The following is a 17174-nucleotide window of genomic DNA, read 5'->3' on the forward strand; positions in this document are numbered from 1 at the left end:
TTCTCTAGATTTTTAGAGGCTGCGAGCTTAAAAAGAGGAGAGCTATGGTACGTTCTCGTGCTATGGCAGCTGCTTATGACGCTCCGAGAATTGAGCCAATCGGAGCGACGGCACACACAATTCCAATACTCGGTTTGGATGATCCTATAAGTTTACTTGTCAGCAGACTAAAAAGAAATAAAACTGCTCGGCCGAACTTCATCAGCAGGTACGTAAAAAATATTACAGACCGTTCAAAGAATGGAACTGACATGTAAACAAGGCGCGGTAGAAAACAGAGAACAAATGAATAATTCGAGATGAAAAGCCCCACTGAAATGCAATAGTGCTCTGGCTTTGTTTTACCTTTTGGAGACAAAAGTGGGTCGAAGGCAAGCCAATGTATGCAGAAGGCAAAATAAATATACACACAAAAAGGTTTGCTGGATCATACTGCAACGTCTCTTGTGCAAAACCCTGCACGCGGATTTGCTGAAGAGGTTGAAGAAGTATGTTATAAACCGAAAGCTGAAGAAGCGTGTGAACCTAACTGCGAATTGGGCAATTTCATGTGGATTCATTGTACTGAACAGCGTGATGGATGAGAATTGTGGAGAATAGGCACGCGCCAGTCGTAAGCCAGCGCTGCACACTTATTCGCTGCCGTTATTGTCGTTCCGTCAAGCTGTTGCATCATAGCGTCAACACAGAATCCGAGCTGTATATGCGACATAACGGTACAAAGCTCGTCTCTGTGACAGCGCGGGGAAAGAAAACAGCGTTTTTTAGATTTGGATGATGGCTTCAATATAGGCGCATGTCAAGAGCACCCAGAAATGTTGTCCTTAAGCACAGAAGCGAGAAACGTCGAGAAACAGACGCGCAATTCCCTAGCCTCGTGTACGTGTACTGGAAGCAATGTAAAAGGAAATTGAGTAGGAAAATGAGCATCTGCGAACGCTGCTAAAAGGCTTGTAGTATGGGTTGCTGCACATCGAGCAGAAGTATAAGTCAGCGAAGGAGTGCTTAGGGAACACAGAGCAAAATTAGAGGGATACAGGGAGCTCAAATGAGCAGTGCAACCCTGGGTGCAAACTAACGAAGTCTTTGGCTTTTTTCGTTACACAAGATGGTGTGGAAACACACAGGGCATTTTCGTGAGCAAATAGGCAAACTTTTGTTCGTAACAACACTTCAGAAGTCTGACTGTGTGGTCACTCATGTTGCATCGCACTCTTCTTTGCTTGAGCGATAGTTGATTTCTTAAGTTTTATGAAAGTGGCGGATCGCCTAATTTCCACCTCAGTGCCGACTATGATCCCACGGGGCTGTCACAGCATGGCAGGTTTCCCTCATTTCATATAGGGCTCTTCAGTTAAACAAGAAACGAGCCAGACACACACCAGTTCTGTATCCGCAGGTGCTTTAGAATAGGATGTCTGCAACTTGATTGCAAGATCTATCCTGGTCGCCACTGCACCAGTGTATACGATGGATGCAGTGGAGTGTATGACAGAGGCTACGCGCGCGCGCAAACACACACGCACACGCAAACACACACGCACACGCAAACACACACGCAAACACACACACACACACGCAAACACACACACACACACACACACACGCAAACACACACACACACACACACACACGCAAACACACACACACACACACGCAAACACACACACACACGCACACGCACACGCACACGCACGCGCACGCGCACGCGCACGCGCACGCGCACACGCACGCGCACACGCACGCGCACACGCACGCGCACACGCACGCGCACGCGCACGCGCACGCGCACACGCGCGCACGCGCACACGCGCACACGCGCACACGCGCACACGCGCACACGCGCACACACACGCGCACACGCGCACACACACGCGCACACGCGCACACACACGCGCACACACGCGCACACGCGCGCACACGCGCACACACGCGCACACGCGCACACACACGCGCACACGCGCACACACACGCGCACACGCGCACACGCGCACACGCGCACGCGCGCACGCGCGCACGCACACGCGCACACGCACACGCACACACGCACACGCGCGCACGCACGCGCACACGCACACGCACACGCGCACACGCGCACACGCGCGCACGCGCACACGCGCACGCGCACACGCACACGCACACGCGCACGCGCACGCGCACGCGCACGCGCGCACGCACGCGCGCACGCACGCGCACACGCGCACACGCACACGCACACGCGCACACGCACACGCGCACGCACACACACACACACACACACACACACACACACACACACACACACACACACACGCACACACACACACACACACACACACACACACACACACACACACACACACACACACACACACACACACACACACACACACACACACACACACACACACACACACACGGAGTGCAGATAACACATGTTCACTAAGCAACCCTTTTGAGATGGCGTCTCTCACAGCCGGAGTCGCTTTGGGACGTTCAGCCTCTTAAATCAACTAGACCAACCTTTTGAGAGATGGCGAAGCCTTATCAACTCTCGTAACAATATACAGCTATACAGCTATTGAGTCAAGCAAACGGTCTAGCTAACTTTTTCAAAGGAGACTACCGTCTCATGTCGGACGTTAATCATGGCTGCAAAAGTGAAGGAAAATGATCGATCCAAAATTTTCTGTGCGGCCACTCAGCCAGTGTAGATGCAGGCAAGGAAGAAACAGCAGCGCAGAAGTGTCGCGCAGAGATAGAGAAAGCAATGGCCGGCATCTGTAATCACTGAGCGGTGATTAATCTAGACGACTTACCATTACATTCTATGGAACTTCGCAGCACCACGCTCGCCAGGTTACATCCGTGCCCATCAAATCTATGGGGGTTCATTCTCGCAAGAATGCGCCCCGGGGGGCTAGGCGCTACGGTCGCCTTCTTGCCCCGACGTGCCAGCCCTAGCAGACAGAGCTGTGACCCCAACCCGCGGTGCGAGAAATCGCCACTGCGGCGGGTTCGGGCCAGAGGGGACAAACACCGAGTTACGTACTCGAACAGAGTTTATAGCGCTCGAGTACACAGCAAAGGAATAGCAATCAAGAACAACCACCGTGTAGCGAGCGAACTCCGCGTACGGGGGTGAAATAAAAACCACCTAATAGGGAAGCGCGCCAAGGAGGTGAGAGGAACAGTCTTCTCACCTGACACGGCTTCTCGCTCATATCCCGTTGCGGTAAATGCCTACGGTCAATGGGCGATTCTCGGTAACGGCGGTGGTCTCCTCGGCGGAATTCATGAACCGCGCGCGTGCGCGCCTATTCGCCGAAGAACCCCGAGCGAGTTGCTACAGTCGCGTTCCTCGACACGGAACGGGAGAGGAGGTCTCCCGGTTACGCCGGCAGTAAAGAGGGAAGCGCGCGGCAGCGTCGCCGCAAGCCCGGGAGGCGGCGGGAGGTGGCCAGCATGCCCTCTCCTCCGCCAACCTCTCTGCCAGCGCGCGTAATCACGGGTGTTAATTACGCGCGGGCGTTATAATGGAGGAAGGGGATTGTGAATCCCCACATCCCCACCTCCTTAAAACCGCCGTACGGCTAAAAGTAGTCGCATTCACCGAGGAATATACCGAGGGGGCCGGCTAAACGCCGCTTAACTTTTAAACCCAGAGAAACCGCTTAAGCCCAAAGAAAAGTGCCAATATATAAAAAGTTGCAGACAGCTCACGACCACAGGAGACGACCTTGGAGCTGGGGGCACACGTGCGGCGGCCGCAGGTCCCGCTTCTTCGCCGTCAGTCAGCCAGGCTTGAAAGTGTCGATGGCTGCAGGCCCGCTACTGCATTCATCGTCAGTCAGCCAGGGCAGCCTGCCGGGGAACGGTTAGTAACTACGTCTTCGCGTTGCGTAGCATGCTGCAGGCCCCCCTCAGCGGATCGTCCGCTCGCTCCCGGCCGGCCTCTTTTCCCTCCGTCGTTGACGCCGCTGATGGCGAGGGCAGCGGGGCTCCAAGCTGCTCCCGCTGGTGGGTGGTGGTGAAAATATTTATTATAATACATAAAGGTATATACACTAGGTGGGATGACTAGACAGGCACTCCATTGGCGTTTGCCGCAGCCCGGGCGCGCTGCGTTAATACCTTTTGGGCCTCTAGGGTGCAGCAGCCGGACAGGGTTGCCTCCCAGTTCTCTCGGGTGGGGTTCGGGATAGGGGGCAAAGATGGGTTTTTCTGGCAGACCCACACCATGTGGTAGGTGTCAGACACCTCCCCACAGTGCGAGCACAGCCCGTCGAATTGCGGATCAAAATGTTTTAGAGTAGCCGGGCACAACATTGTATTGGTGAGCAGGCGCAGGAGCACCCGCTCGTTAGCCTTCCCCAGCCCTTTGCACGGGGTGGGTAGAGCTTGGTGCGTAGATCTCTAATATTCACATATTTCTTTAAATTTGTAAACTGGGCTGAAATCAAAATCCTGGTCCGCGTCCGGTCCCGTGGGAAATGCCCGGAGAGAAAGCGCGCGGGTGGCGGCGTCGGCTGCCTCATTCCCTTGGAGACCTTGGTGACCTGGAGCCTAAACGAGAGATCGGTACGCGGGATCCAAATCTGGACTGCAATTTTGGTATATGCGGTAAACTAGGGGAGCAGTCCACCCGACAAGCCCCTCGCGAGTCGGTTATGATGTATTTGGAGGAGGAGTCAGAGGCTACGAGGGCGATGGCAACCTCTTCTGCGTGTGTTGGTGACTGGGCCTTGAACGTAAGGCCATCTACTGTTTTGCCCTTGTGGATGACCGCGGCTGTGTACCAACCCCTAGGGTTTGGGCCGGAGACGTCCTCATAGAAAACTCCTGGTTTGCTTCCATAATGGCGGTCCAAGGCTTTCGCCCGCGCCAGGCGCCGACCATTATGGTCCTCTTTGGACATGTTGGCGGGGAGAGGCCGCACATGGAGGGCGCGTCTCCAATTTTCGGGAATGCGACATCTCTCCTCTGTGAGTTGGGTGTGTTGGATGTGAAGTCGGGCAAGAAGACGACGACCCGACTCTGTCTTTGTTAGACGCGTGTACTGATTGGTGAGGTGGGCCTCCCGAAGCTCCTTGAAAGTATTCACCACACCCAGCGCCATGAGACGGTTGGTAGAGGCGGAGACCGGGAGGTCCAGTGCTCATTTCATGATTTTACGGAGGATAACTTCGAGAGTATCCTCCTCCTGTTTCCGCAGGTGGAGGTAGGGAGTCGAATACAAGATTCGACTGGTCACGAATGCGTTCGCTAGCCGCAAGGTGTCCTTGCATCGTAACCTACCGCGCTTGTTGGAAACCCGGCGGACCATGCCGCCCACTTAGTCCGCCACCTGCCGGAGCTTGGTGAGTATTGTGTCGCATCGTCTCAGGTTGTGTATAAAGAGCCCAAGAACTCTGATTTCCTTAGATTCTTGAAGGGGACCGCTTTGCAAGGTGAGATTGATTTGAGTCGAGCATGAACGCGAGGGGCGCAGATGCACGAATTCAGATTTCTGCGGTGAGCATTGGAGACCACAGCGGCGGGCATAGCGGTCCACTATGCTAGCAGCCGTTTGCAGGCTGGTCTCCATGTCCCCCAGACGCCCTTGCGTGGCCCAGAGGGTGATGCCGTCGGCGTACAGCGCATGCTGCACCCCTTCGACCGCACCCAACAGAGCAGGTAAGCGCATCATGCAACGTTGAATAGCAGAGGGGACAGCACTGCGCCTTGCGGAGTGCCCCTCGTGGCGAGCAAAAAAGGTCCGTGTTCTTGATCCTGTATTCGGATATAAGACAGTCTGTCTGGGAGAAATTGTTTGATGTAGTTGAAAGTGTTCGTGCCCGCTGGTGAAGCCACGGCTGCGAGCACCGAACGGCGCCAAGGCGGGCTCTTTGCTGCAGCTTTCATCGTGCTGGATGCAGGAGCCTGTTCCACGAACTCCGGCTGGCTCGCTCCGTAGCCGACCGGAAACCGTTTGTCTTGGCCCGGTTGACAGTGACAGCAAGCCCTGGGTGCAGGAACGCGGCCACTCCTTGGACGGCTTGCCCCTCGCTGCTTGCAATGGTCGTCGTGGCCTCCGTCGGCTCCCCTCCTTGCTGGCTGCAATGCTGTCGTTTCCCTAGTTACATTTTTTTTCAAATCTACCCCCGCTCGATCTTTTCCAACAGAAAGCGCGTGCTTGCTCTGGAAGTAAAATGCGCTGAATATCGACAGAGCGTCCCATCTATATTCAGCTCAAGAAATTACTCCCTGCGCATTGGTCAGAGTTACGTCTTCCGTGGGCGCAAGTCGTAACGAGGCGCGATGCTCGAAATCCCAAGCCTTGCCTCTCGCTGCAGCTGCCTGCTGGTTGGGGAGTGCGTCCTTCTCGGACCATGCAGCGGGGCTCGAATTGCGGTGCGATTTGTGTAAAGTCTAGCTCCGCCATCTTTGCTTGCAGCTCTGTCGCGCGTCGGCGTGTGCCCAAGGCAGCAACCGTGGCGTTGTTGCGAACCTATACAGCAAGTTCTACCGGTTCGACAACGTCACCACCATGCACATCACTAGGCAGCGAAATGAAACAACTTGAAGAAAAGTCTTAGAGCCGTTCGCATGCTCAGCGATGCGCACATCGTGCGATATAGCTCGTCTCAGCGTGGCGTGACCAACCTCGAAGGACTCACGTGTATCCTTCGCGTGGGGAAGGGATTGCGCAAGGTGCTATAGGAGTACAGACGGCAGGGATTCAACGCGCTCACAGCAATACAAGATGTGTAGCGCCCGCACAGGCAGCAATACCAGCGTGCCCTTATGTGCGCCGCGGCCGCGCCGCTCGGCTCCCAGAGCCCGTCGAACATTAGTCGACAAAAAGAAAAAGAAAAAGGATCCTACCACTTTCTTCCTAAAGCTCCCTTAAAGGGCCACTGTCCAGGGAAGGCCCTTTTAAGCAAAGGAGCCCAGTGTTTCCATCAGGTACCGGAGATAGTCTGTGCAAAAAGCTACAGTGACACGCGCGCCGCAAAGCATCGAAAATACAATTCAAAGCTCACTCATGCTCTCCTTTGGGAAGCCAGCTTCCCCGTTTCCTGCGCTGGCCCGACGGGCCACAATAATGACGTACGTACCGCGAACGACGTCCATTGGTCCGTCTCGCTGACTGACGGGAGAAGTATGGGTTTCTACCACTCGCTGCGCGCTTTTCCCTCGCCACGGCCAGACTGAATCCAGCGGCGCGCGCTCCCTCGGCCGTTTTTTTTTTTTTCGCGCTTGCGGAGTACCACGCCCCACCTCCCGCCAAACGCGGAGGAGGAAGGGGCATTTGACTTGCGGAGACTAGACGACCTCGGGCAGGAGAGTGAAAAACCTTTGCGAGGGAACGGAAGGAGAGAAGCATGACAGAATCGGGTGATTGCGGTGGCTGTAACTGCGTTATTAGTTACTCTTTTCAAAAACATTTTGCGGCCTTGTGTTCTAGGGGCGAAGTCTCACAGTCACCGGGGAAGAAAATATTTTCGACCGGAGGGTGGACAGTGGGCCTTTAAGGCTGACTAGGCTCCCCACTGCACTGATGCAATTAAAACGGTCACCACTCAGAGAAGCCGGGTAGGCCGCCCCTCCTCTGAAGCTGCGAGCTATCGCGACGAACTGGCTAACGGGCGCAGCAGAAAGGATAGTAATAATACTTCTCATGCCATCAACGTGCGCGTGCAAACGTACATACGCTACAACGTTGACCGTCCTCCCGTAGAGCATGGTAAGTCAAAACACTACGATATAATGCCCACACACCAGCATGCGCGCGTCACCCTGCTGCAAAGCGGTGGAGTCGTGTGACATCCTGCTCTCGCAGAAAATTACAAGATCACTGTGGCTAGCGTCCCCTCCCCCCCCCCCCCCTAGCTCCTGATCTCTCGCAATAAGAAGAGTTAAGGTGGTTTTGCTTTCTTGCCGTTGTACAATCACCACTGCAGTATTAGAAGAGACTGAAAAGTCAGTCCTGCTCACTGCCATGGCTAGTCTATGTGTCGGCGTCGTACCCAGACAGACACTCGATTTGTCACACCTCTGGCCCCACGTTGGGCGCCATAATATGGGGGTTCATTCTCGCAAGAATGCGCCCCGGGGGGCTATGCGCTACGGTCGCCTTTTAGCCCCGACGTGCCAGCCCTAGCAGGCAGAGCTGTGACCCCCAACCCGCGGTGCGAGAAATCGCCACTGCGGCGGGCTCGGGCCAGAGGGGACAAACACCGAGTTACGTACTCGAACAGAGTTTATTGTGCTCGAGTACACGGCAAAGGAATAGCAATCAAGAACAACCACCGTGTAGCGAGCGAACGCCGTATACGGGGGTGAAATAAAAACCACCTAATAGGGAAGCGCGCCAAGGAGGTGAGAGGAAGAGTCTTCTCACCTGACACGGCTTCTCGCTCACATCCCGTTGCGGTAAGCCTACGGTCAATGGGCGATTCTCTGTGACGGCGGTGGTCTCCTCGGCGGAAATCATGAACCGCGCTCGTGCGCGCCCATTCGCCGAAGAACCCCATGCGAGTTGCTACAGTCGCGCTCCTCAACACGGAACGGGAGAGGAGGTCTCCCGGTTACGCCCGCAGTAAAGAGGGAAAGCAGCGGCAGCGTCGCCGCAGGCCCGGGAGGCGGCGGGGGGTGGCCAGCATGCCCTCTCCTCCGCCAACCTCTCTGCCAGCGCGCGTAATCACGGGTGTTAATTACGCGCGGGCGTTATAATGGAGGAAGGGGATTGTGAATCCCCACAAATCCAACCTTGAAAAGTTAAGATTTCGTCGCTGTCCACCGCGACCCTCAACGGTACACTACGGCTCGAAGAAATCCGCGGAACATTTTTTCCGAAATTCACATACTCGATAGATATTGGATAAAGTGTAAACTCGTATCGGGGCCAAGTAATGGTATTCTTCGCGGAGGACGACGGCCGCTGTCAACTACCACCACGTGCATTACAGAGTGTTATGAACTCCCAGAATTGCTATCGTATTTAAAATGTTCTCTTTACGCCGCAAGACAAATTCATGCCCGACTAGTATATAGCCTCACGTTCTCAAAGCACGTATACGACTTGCTCTCGTGGCAACAGGAAGTGGCTGAAAATGGCAGTTTATAAGTGCAGGTAATAAAGGCTCCCTACCAGTTCATTCAACTTTTGAAAAGCGCCGGTTCCATGTGTCATAGCGCGCGGGATAACAGCCATTCCTTAATCTAAATGCTTTCCCCTCGCAATTGATTGGGGACCGAAACATTTTCTGTATTATAAGCCTTTCTTATGGACATTGGTCAAATCAGCTGTGTGGGTGTCAGGCCCCACCATCGTTATGGTGGTCGTGGAGTGTACTAATTCAGTCGTCGCGTATACTGCCGTAAAATATGTTGCGCGAACCAGAGACGCTAGCTGCGCCTACGAACGTGCCTGCTCTGAAGAACTTCGTCCTTGGGAACCTAATGATTTGTTATCGTTACTGGCTTGCAGCCTCAGCTTCGTAAGTAGTGCAAGGGGAATATTTTGTTCTTATTCATTTATAAGCCTCTCATTTACATCTGCCTGCTCTGCAATGTAGCAGCTGCGCTCTTTCTGCCATCATTGGTAGATTGCGGATAGACGAACACAGGTACGCTTCGGCACTTCTTTCACAGGCTACCCACATGTTGAAGGCAAGAGCCTAGGGCCCTCGTGGTATTTGAAATTGCATGGAAAACACTCCGTGTTTCGCATGGATCTTTAGCGATAGCATTTGCGAATGATGATGCGTAGTATATCGAAACACGTACGTAGAGAACTTAGGGCCCGCCATTAAATATGCTGAAGCGCATGTGACACGGTTGGGTATACTGCGGGTAACGCTTCAGGGCGTAATGCAGACGACAAAAAATTTGTATAAACTAAGGCCTTGACAAAAAGTACGTGCCGCATATCATTGTGCCGATAGATTTCGGGATAGTAAAGATCGCCGTTCATGGTTTATTATTATTCTTTTTTGCATTCAAGTGAATAATACGAGGGTTCCGAATCGCATTCCGCTGCACTATGGTTGTCTTAAAGAAAACAGAAAGCTGATAAGGGTGAGTTAGGGTACAGTTTTAAAATAACGGGCCTAAATCGTGCAAGGAAATTAAAATAGCAGTTTCGTCGCTCACCTGCATAGCCTAACAAATGAATTCTAATTATTTTAATATTCTTTCAGAAAAGTGCATGATCTGAAATTTATTTTTGTTCGGTGCTGAACTAAGCAAACAAAGCAATAAATGTATCTCTATGTTGTTGACGTAACAAGAAAAGGAAAGAAATGTATCTTTGAATAAAGCTTAACAAACACCCCTGGGCTAAGGCACCTGTCTGCAGTCTCCAGATTGCAGAGTGCCATGGTAATTAGAGTTTTCTAATCAAAACCATGAGCTGCCAGCTGCTTCTGCCAAAAAAGTAAAGAGAAAAAGTAGAAGGGTTGAACGCTGCTGAACCGAATATGGAGTGAAAGCATGGGCTACGGGTCACCTAGCGTTGTTGTTGTTCTTTTTTCTTATTTTTTATTCTTTTCTCTTCTTTTTCTTTCCTCTTTCTTTTCCCTTTCTTCTCTCTTCTTCTTCTTCTTCGTATTCTTCTTCGTCTTCTTCTATCGTTAGGCGCAGCGCCGGCTCGGGAACCACGGACACGGCACACAGCGACGAGCGGTTAGACCTGGCATGGTATTGCTTTCGCAATAAAAGTAAAGTTCGGAATAAATTCGCATTACTTGATTGAGATTACTTGTAGAAAAATCGAGTTCCACAACAGGGACAACAGCGGCGGTTCCATCCCGTGGACGCGTCCATTTTCTGCACAATTAGTGCTGCTGCCTCGTAGACAGTGTGCGTTGCTCAGCAGCCGGAGGAGTGAAGTATACGCTTCATAGCTGCTCTTACTTCTAACATGGTTTTCGTTAACTAGTACGAATCATCCATGTGTTTTGAAATGACGTAACACTTGACTACATAAAAATTGATGACCCTGAAAGCATACTCCAAGGATCGGTTCGTTGCGCTAATATATAAGCTTCGGGCTCAACTTGTTTTCAGCGAATAGAAGGTGGCATCTTGTTCCAGTGAATGCGGGATATGCGAGCGACTATTTCGTTTCTGAGCTAGGCTTACGACCCCATAACAGTGAAAAAACCAAAAAGCTTGCTAGAATAAGGATCTTCAAAACGGCTAACGAAGAGCTAAAGAAAACAAACCCTGACCTGTTCAGATATCGAGCAAAGCACGGGCAGTGCGCGTGTTCAAACAGTGTCGAGGCACGCGGCACTCCTAATGGGGTATAGAAGAAAATTTCGCGGAACTAGCCTACAGAATCAGCCATATATTAAACTGCACCGTTCACCGGACTGACACCAACGCAGTACATGGATTCCACACTTCAATAAGTATGACAGTAAATTACATGTCGTCAGGTTTGTGTTCGAGACAACAAACTGGAATTCTAGTAAAGACAAGCCCACTTAACGGCAAAAGAGGTATGGAGACAACTTCTCATATTTTCTTTAAAGATCCTTCCTACCTAAACCTTAAGAAACAGCGCACTTTCCCCTGAAGCACTGACCTCGAGGAATAACAATTATTTGAACAAAAAACTGTATACCCCCCCCCCCCCCCCCCAAGAAAAACAAAAACAAACCTGCCAACCCCTCTGCTCATACGATAACCTCACTTGGCAGTCTACACTCTACACATCTAGTAATTCGAGTTACCGTCATCTGCCAAACGTAACGAAGTTCGAGCTTAGTAAGCCCGTTCATTTTAGCCCCGATACGCTGATGCTGCCGCATTGTCACTTCTGCACCTCCAGGATAAGAAGTTCGCAAAAACATCACGACGCATTCTCGGGTCTTTGTGTAACTTTCAGCCATGACTTCCACGTGACGGCCTTTTCAGAAGCATGACTTAGGAACTTAACGCGTGGCTGCTATCACTTATCAGGCTACCACCTTGAGTTCAAAAACTGATGTCGCGCGTCGTTAAACCATACAGACCATACGAACGTGCATGAAGACGTAGCATTGTACGGGTCACTCGTTACAAAAGGAGCAGACTTTGAGCATTGAATAAATGCTTGTTCTGTAATTATGTGCAACAAACATGTTTTTCTTTTATGTTTTGTAACTGAAATTTACATTGGCGTGTAACACCCAAAATTCACTGCTGAATTTAGTAGAGAACTAAAGAATAAATTCGTCTTTTTATGCAAACTGGTTGTTCGCTTTAATATTGAGTGCCCTTGCACACCAGCTCGCTTAAGTACGTGGTTAGACAGGACGTCAAACTCCAGGCCGAGAGGCGTCAATTATTTATTTATTTATTTTATTTAGTACATACTGCAGACCCTTATCAGGGTCCAAGCAGGACAGGCATATATTGTAACAAAACTCAAAAGATACAGAACACAATCAAAAGAAACATGCATAAAAATGAACAGGCAAATTTTGCGAAACTATGACAGTGCCATAACATGGTTCCAATCGGATATTGTCCGCGGGAAAAATGAATATTTAAAACAATCAGTCTTCGCAAAATACGGTGTTAATGATTGAATGTGATGATGTCGGGTATGCCGTGTGGATAAAGGGGATATGTTGTGAAGGATCCAAAGCTAACTTATGGTTAAGTAAAGAATAAAGAAACTCAAGGCGATATTTTCCTCTTCGCGTTTCAAGTGATTCAATATTGTTAGTCGCCATGATATCAGTGGGGGAGTCGGTGATTTTAAATTTCGAATAGATAAACCTAACAGCTTTTCTTTGAACCCTTTCTAATTCATAGATGTTAAGCTTAGTAAATGGGTCCCATACAACCGAAGCATACTCAAGCTTTGGCCTGATGTAAGCGTTATACGTTAGCAGTTTTATGTGAGAAGGAGAATTTCTTAGTTTATGCCTCAGAAAACATAGCTTTTTAAATGCAGAGGAGCATATGTTATCTATATGTGAGTTCCAGGAAAGATTGCTTGTTATTGTTACACCTAGATATTTGTAACTATTAACCTGCTTTAGTGTTGATGATCCAAGGGTATACGCATGGTTAATCGGGTTCTTTTTATGTGTTATTTGCATCGAAACTGTTTTTTCAGTGTTAAGAACCATGGAAAACTCACTGCACCAATCAAGAACATTTTCTAGACACCGGTCAAGTTCATTTTGATCGTTAGTACATGTAATTTGACGGAATACAATACAAATAGAACCTCTGTTCTATTTTTGTAACCACTCCCCTCTGAAATGCCCCTGGCCTTGAGGGTAATCATAAATAAATAAATAAATAAATAAATAAATAAATAAATAAATAAATAAATAAATAAATCATCTGCAAACAAGCGAATATGCGTTCCTGGAGTAACCACATTGACAATATCATTTATATAAATCTGAAAAAGCAAAGGTCCCAAGACGCTTCCCTGGGGCACCCCAGAGGTGACTGGGAGACAACTGGAGCTGCACCCATCGACTGAAACAAATTGCACTCTATTCGTGAGATAATCTGCAATCCATGATATTAAAATGTCTGGAAGATTAATATTTTTTAGTTTTTGAATGAGCTTTCCGTGGTGAACTTTATCAAATGCTTTGCTAAAATCCATAAATATGGTGTCTATTTGACCATTCATATCCAGTGTTTTAGCAAAAGTATGTACTATTGTAACTAATTGTGTTATTGTAGAATAGCCCTTTCTAAACCCATGCTGACAGTCGCTTAATACGGAGTGTTCTTCAAGAAATTTGTTAATATGTTTAGCAATAATGTGTTCGAGCATTTTACAGCATGCAGAAGTTAAAGAAATAGGACGATAATTTTGCAATAATGTGCAGTCGCCTTTTTTAAAGATCGGAACAACTCGAGCAGTCTTCCATTCAACCGGAAGTTTTGATGACAAGAGAGATTTTTTAAACAACACAAAAAGAAACTTCGCAATTATTTCGGCATAGCGTCGCAAAAATACATTAGGTAAATTATCAGGACCAGAAGAAGTTTTAGGCTTCAATTCTAAAAGCAAAGCAAATACACCAGGGAGGCTAACAAAGTCCACCTCCGATACAGGAAAATATGACGCTCTTTGTACACATTGTGTACCTGCTCCAGAGAATACGCTGTGAAAAAAAGAATTAAAATTACATGCAATGTCAATCGGATCAGTCAGTGTATCTCCCTCCGACGTTATTTTTGAGATATGTTTCTTGCTATCACTCAGGAAGTTCCAAAATTTACTTGGGTCATTTTTAACGAAATTGGGTAACGTTGTGTTAAAGTACAAGTCCTTTGACTCACGAACCGCACGTTCAAGATTATTTTTAAGCGTTTCAATCTGACTTAACTGGCGGTTCTTTTTCTTAGATCTTTTTAGTTTTCGCTTCAGTTGAATAATCTTCCGCGTCATCCAAGGTGTGCGTTTGTGAACTTTTTTGCATTTATTTGGAACGAAGGTATTTAGACAGTATTGACACATTTCGACGAATCGCTCCCACAGCTTGCAGACATCATTTTCATCGAAACTGGATAAACAAGTTTCCATATGTTCAATCACTGCGGCATCATCAGCCCTAGAATAATCCTTGAAAGATCGTACGTGACTGACTTTTTTGTTGAGGGAAGGGAACTTAACTAAATCTATCGACACGCTTACCAGGTGATGGTCTGAAATGCCTGTTTCAACTGACACAGTATGCATAGAATATTGACGGCTAGCAAAAACTAGGTCTCGTATAGAGGAAGATGTACCTTGCACACGAGTAGGTTGATTTACAATTTGAGCTAAATTATGAGTAAGCATGATATCAAACATAACGTCTGCACTGCTCCCAGATTTAGTACCGCCCTGGAAACGGTCCCAGCACACGTCTGGAAGATTGAAGTCACCTATTAGCAGTATTTTCCTATCTCGGAAATAAGACAGGTGATGCTGTAGCTTAATAAGATAGTCGGGTGTGGCATCTGGTGGCCTGTAGCAAGCGTACAGGATAAAAGATTGACCCCAGCAAGAAATTTTCATGCAAAGGCATTCAAGGTCAGGAACGTCATATACGAGGTCGCATTCTACAGAGTCTTTCAAGAGAACGGCTACGCCGCCACCCCTTGAGGTCCTATCCTTGCGAACGACTTTATAATGAGGAGGAAATACCAGGTCATCTGCTAAGTCGTCACGTAACCAAGTTTCCGTCAGGACTGATATGTGTGGGTCGAACTGCAGCAGTTTAATTTCAAGCGAGTCTTTCTTGTTTGCAACGCTGCGTGCGTTAATGTTAACTATTCTCAAGCATTTTTTACTAAATTGGCTCGTGTTACTATGGCAAATCAAGCTATGTGTGTTAGTGAAGAAAGAAGCTGAGTTAGATGAACTGCTCACTTTTTCGGTGAGCGGTTTCGCAGCTGCGAGCAACTTCGCGTCACGGGCCGATTTGCGGTGACCTCGTCGTTTTTTTGAACCCTCACTTTATCATTTTTTTCGCAGTCCCATACGTAAGGGATATTATTGATATATAACTTATCAAAAACCAAGGAAACCCGTTCTTTTTTATCTCGATTCAGCTTCGCGCTGTCCCATAGTTTCTTTCTTAGTTCACGAACTTTCTTTGAAAAGTCTTCGCCAATTGAATAATCTTTTCCCTTTAGTTTCTTTCCGTTCTTGAGTATCGCAGTTTTATGTCTAATGTCTAAAAGCTTTATGATTACAGGACGTGTTTTGTCAATATCCGGCTTACCTAACCTATGTATCCGCTCAATAGGGACTGGGTTGAGTCCTAAAATATCATGAAGAATATCTTTGTTTACGGTTTCTTCAAGTGATTCATTTGTTTCCTCTTCAGTTTCTGGGATGCCATAAATGATCAAATTTGACCTCCTACTATAATTCTCAAGCTGCTCAACCCTTGCTTCAAGCCTTTCAATCGTTGTACTCATACAACTAACCTGTTCTTGGCAGAACGTTACTTGGCTTTCAAGCCTGGACAGGGCATCTAATTTGTTCTCTATATTTAGTAATCTGTTCTCTTTTATATCCTTTATGTCAACTGCGATTTCATTAAGTTGTTGCAAAATTAGGGTCATGTCAGGGCCGGGGTTCGATTCAATGTCACCTGCTAACAATAATAATTTCCTCAAACAAAATGTAATAACCTCTAGCAAGCAGCAAAACCAAGGGCACGGCAGCACCAACAGGAATAGGTCATTAGAACGGAAGCATTTTCCGTACTTTTTGCTCACCTGCACAAGGTAGACAAACGGATTAGTGCTCCGCATTCTGTCGATGCTGCCATGCCCAGTGGCTGCGAAACAAGCGGGAGTCCCATTTATAGCTTGAGTGCACTGTGATGCCCCCTGCAGTCCAGGTTCCTGGCAATCAGCACGTGTTGCCGAAAAACGATGATACAGACGCCAAGATTCCAATGCTGGTGGGCGTATTTCTTGATCGATGTCTTGATGTGTTGAAAGATGGACATGCGCAGAGAGGTTCAGCACGCTGATGTCCGGACAGCCACCGTTGAAACATCCGAGAAGGCCACATAGCTGCACAAGGTAGACAAACGGATTAGTGCTCCGCATTCTGTCGATGCTGCCATGCCCAGTGGCTGCGAAACAAGCGGGAGTCCCATTTATAGCTTGAGTGCACTGTGATGCCCCCTGCAGTCCAGGTTCCTGGCAATCAGCACGTGTTGCCGAAAAACGATGATACAGACGCCAAGATTCCAATGCTGGTGGGCGTATTTCTTGATCGATGTCTTGATGTGTTGAAAGATGCACATGCGCAGAGAGGTTCAGCACGCTGATGTCCGGACAGCCACCGTTGAAACATCCGAGAAGGCCACATAGCTGCACAAGGTAGACAAACGGATTAGTGCTCCGCATTCTGTCGATGCTGCCATGCCCAGTCCTTGTTCTTTGAAATCACTTCTTGCCCTAAAAAAATATCGCCAATGTCACAAATATAAGGAAATTTTAATGAATGTATATCATTATAACTTGACTGAAGATAAAGCGCACGAGAAGACACACACAAGAGAAGAAGACACAGGACACGCGCTGTCTTCTTCTCTTGTGTGTGTCTTCCCGTGCGCTTTATCTTCAGTCAAGTTACAATGCACCATCTAGCCCAACTTCAAGTTTTGTTATATCATTATATGTACAAATGACTTCAAAACAATAAAGTGCACTTCTTAAGACAGCCTGCACAT

The 17174-nt window shown here is 48.7% G+C and overlaps 1 protein-coding gene across 1 annotated transcript; it reads right to left on the reverse strand.

The window, feature by feature from the left end:
• Window positions 1-13339: 13339 nt before the first annotated feature.
• LOC146204260 (uncharacterized) lies at window positions 13340-16865 on the reverse strand. Its single transcript, XM_084589212.1, has one exon. The coding sequence runs from the start codon at window positions 16846-16848 to the stop codon at window positions 15346-15348; it is 1503 nt and encodes a 500-aa protein (XP_084445338.1). The 5' UTR covers window positions 16849-16865; the 3' UTR covers window positions 13340-15345.
• Between the last annotated feature and the right edge of the window lie 309 nt (window positions 16866-17174).

The sequence above is a fragment of the Amblyomma maculatum genome, chromosome 1 (assembly GCF_055883805.1).
Source record: "Amblyomma maculatum isolate TAMU_Amacu chromosome 1, ASM5588380v1, whole genome shotgun sequence".
NCBI lineage: Eukaryota > Metazoa > Arthropoda > Arachnida > Ixodida > Ixodidae > Amblyomma > Amblyomma maculatum.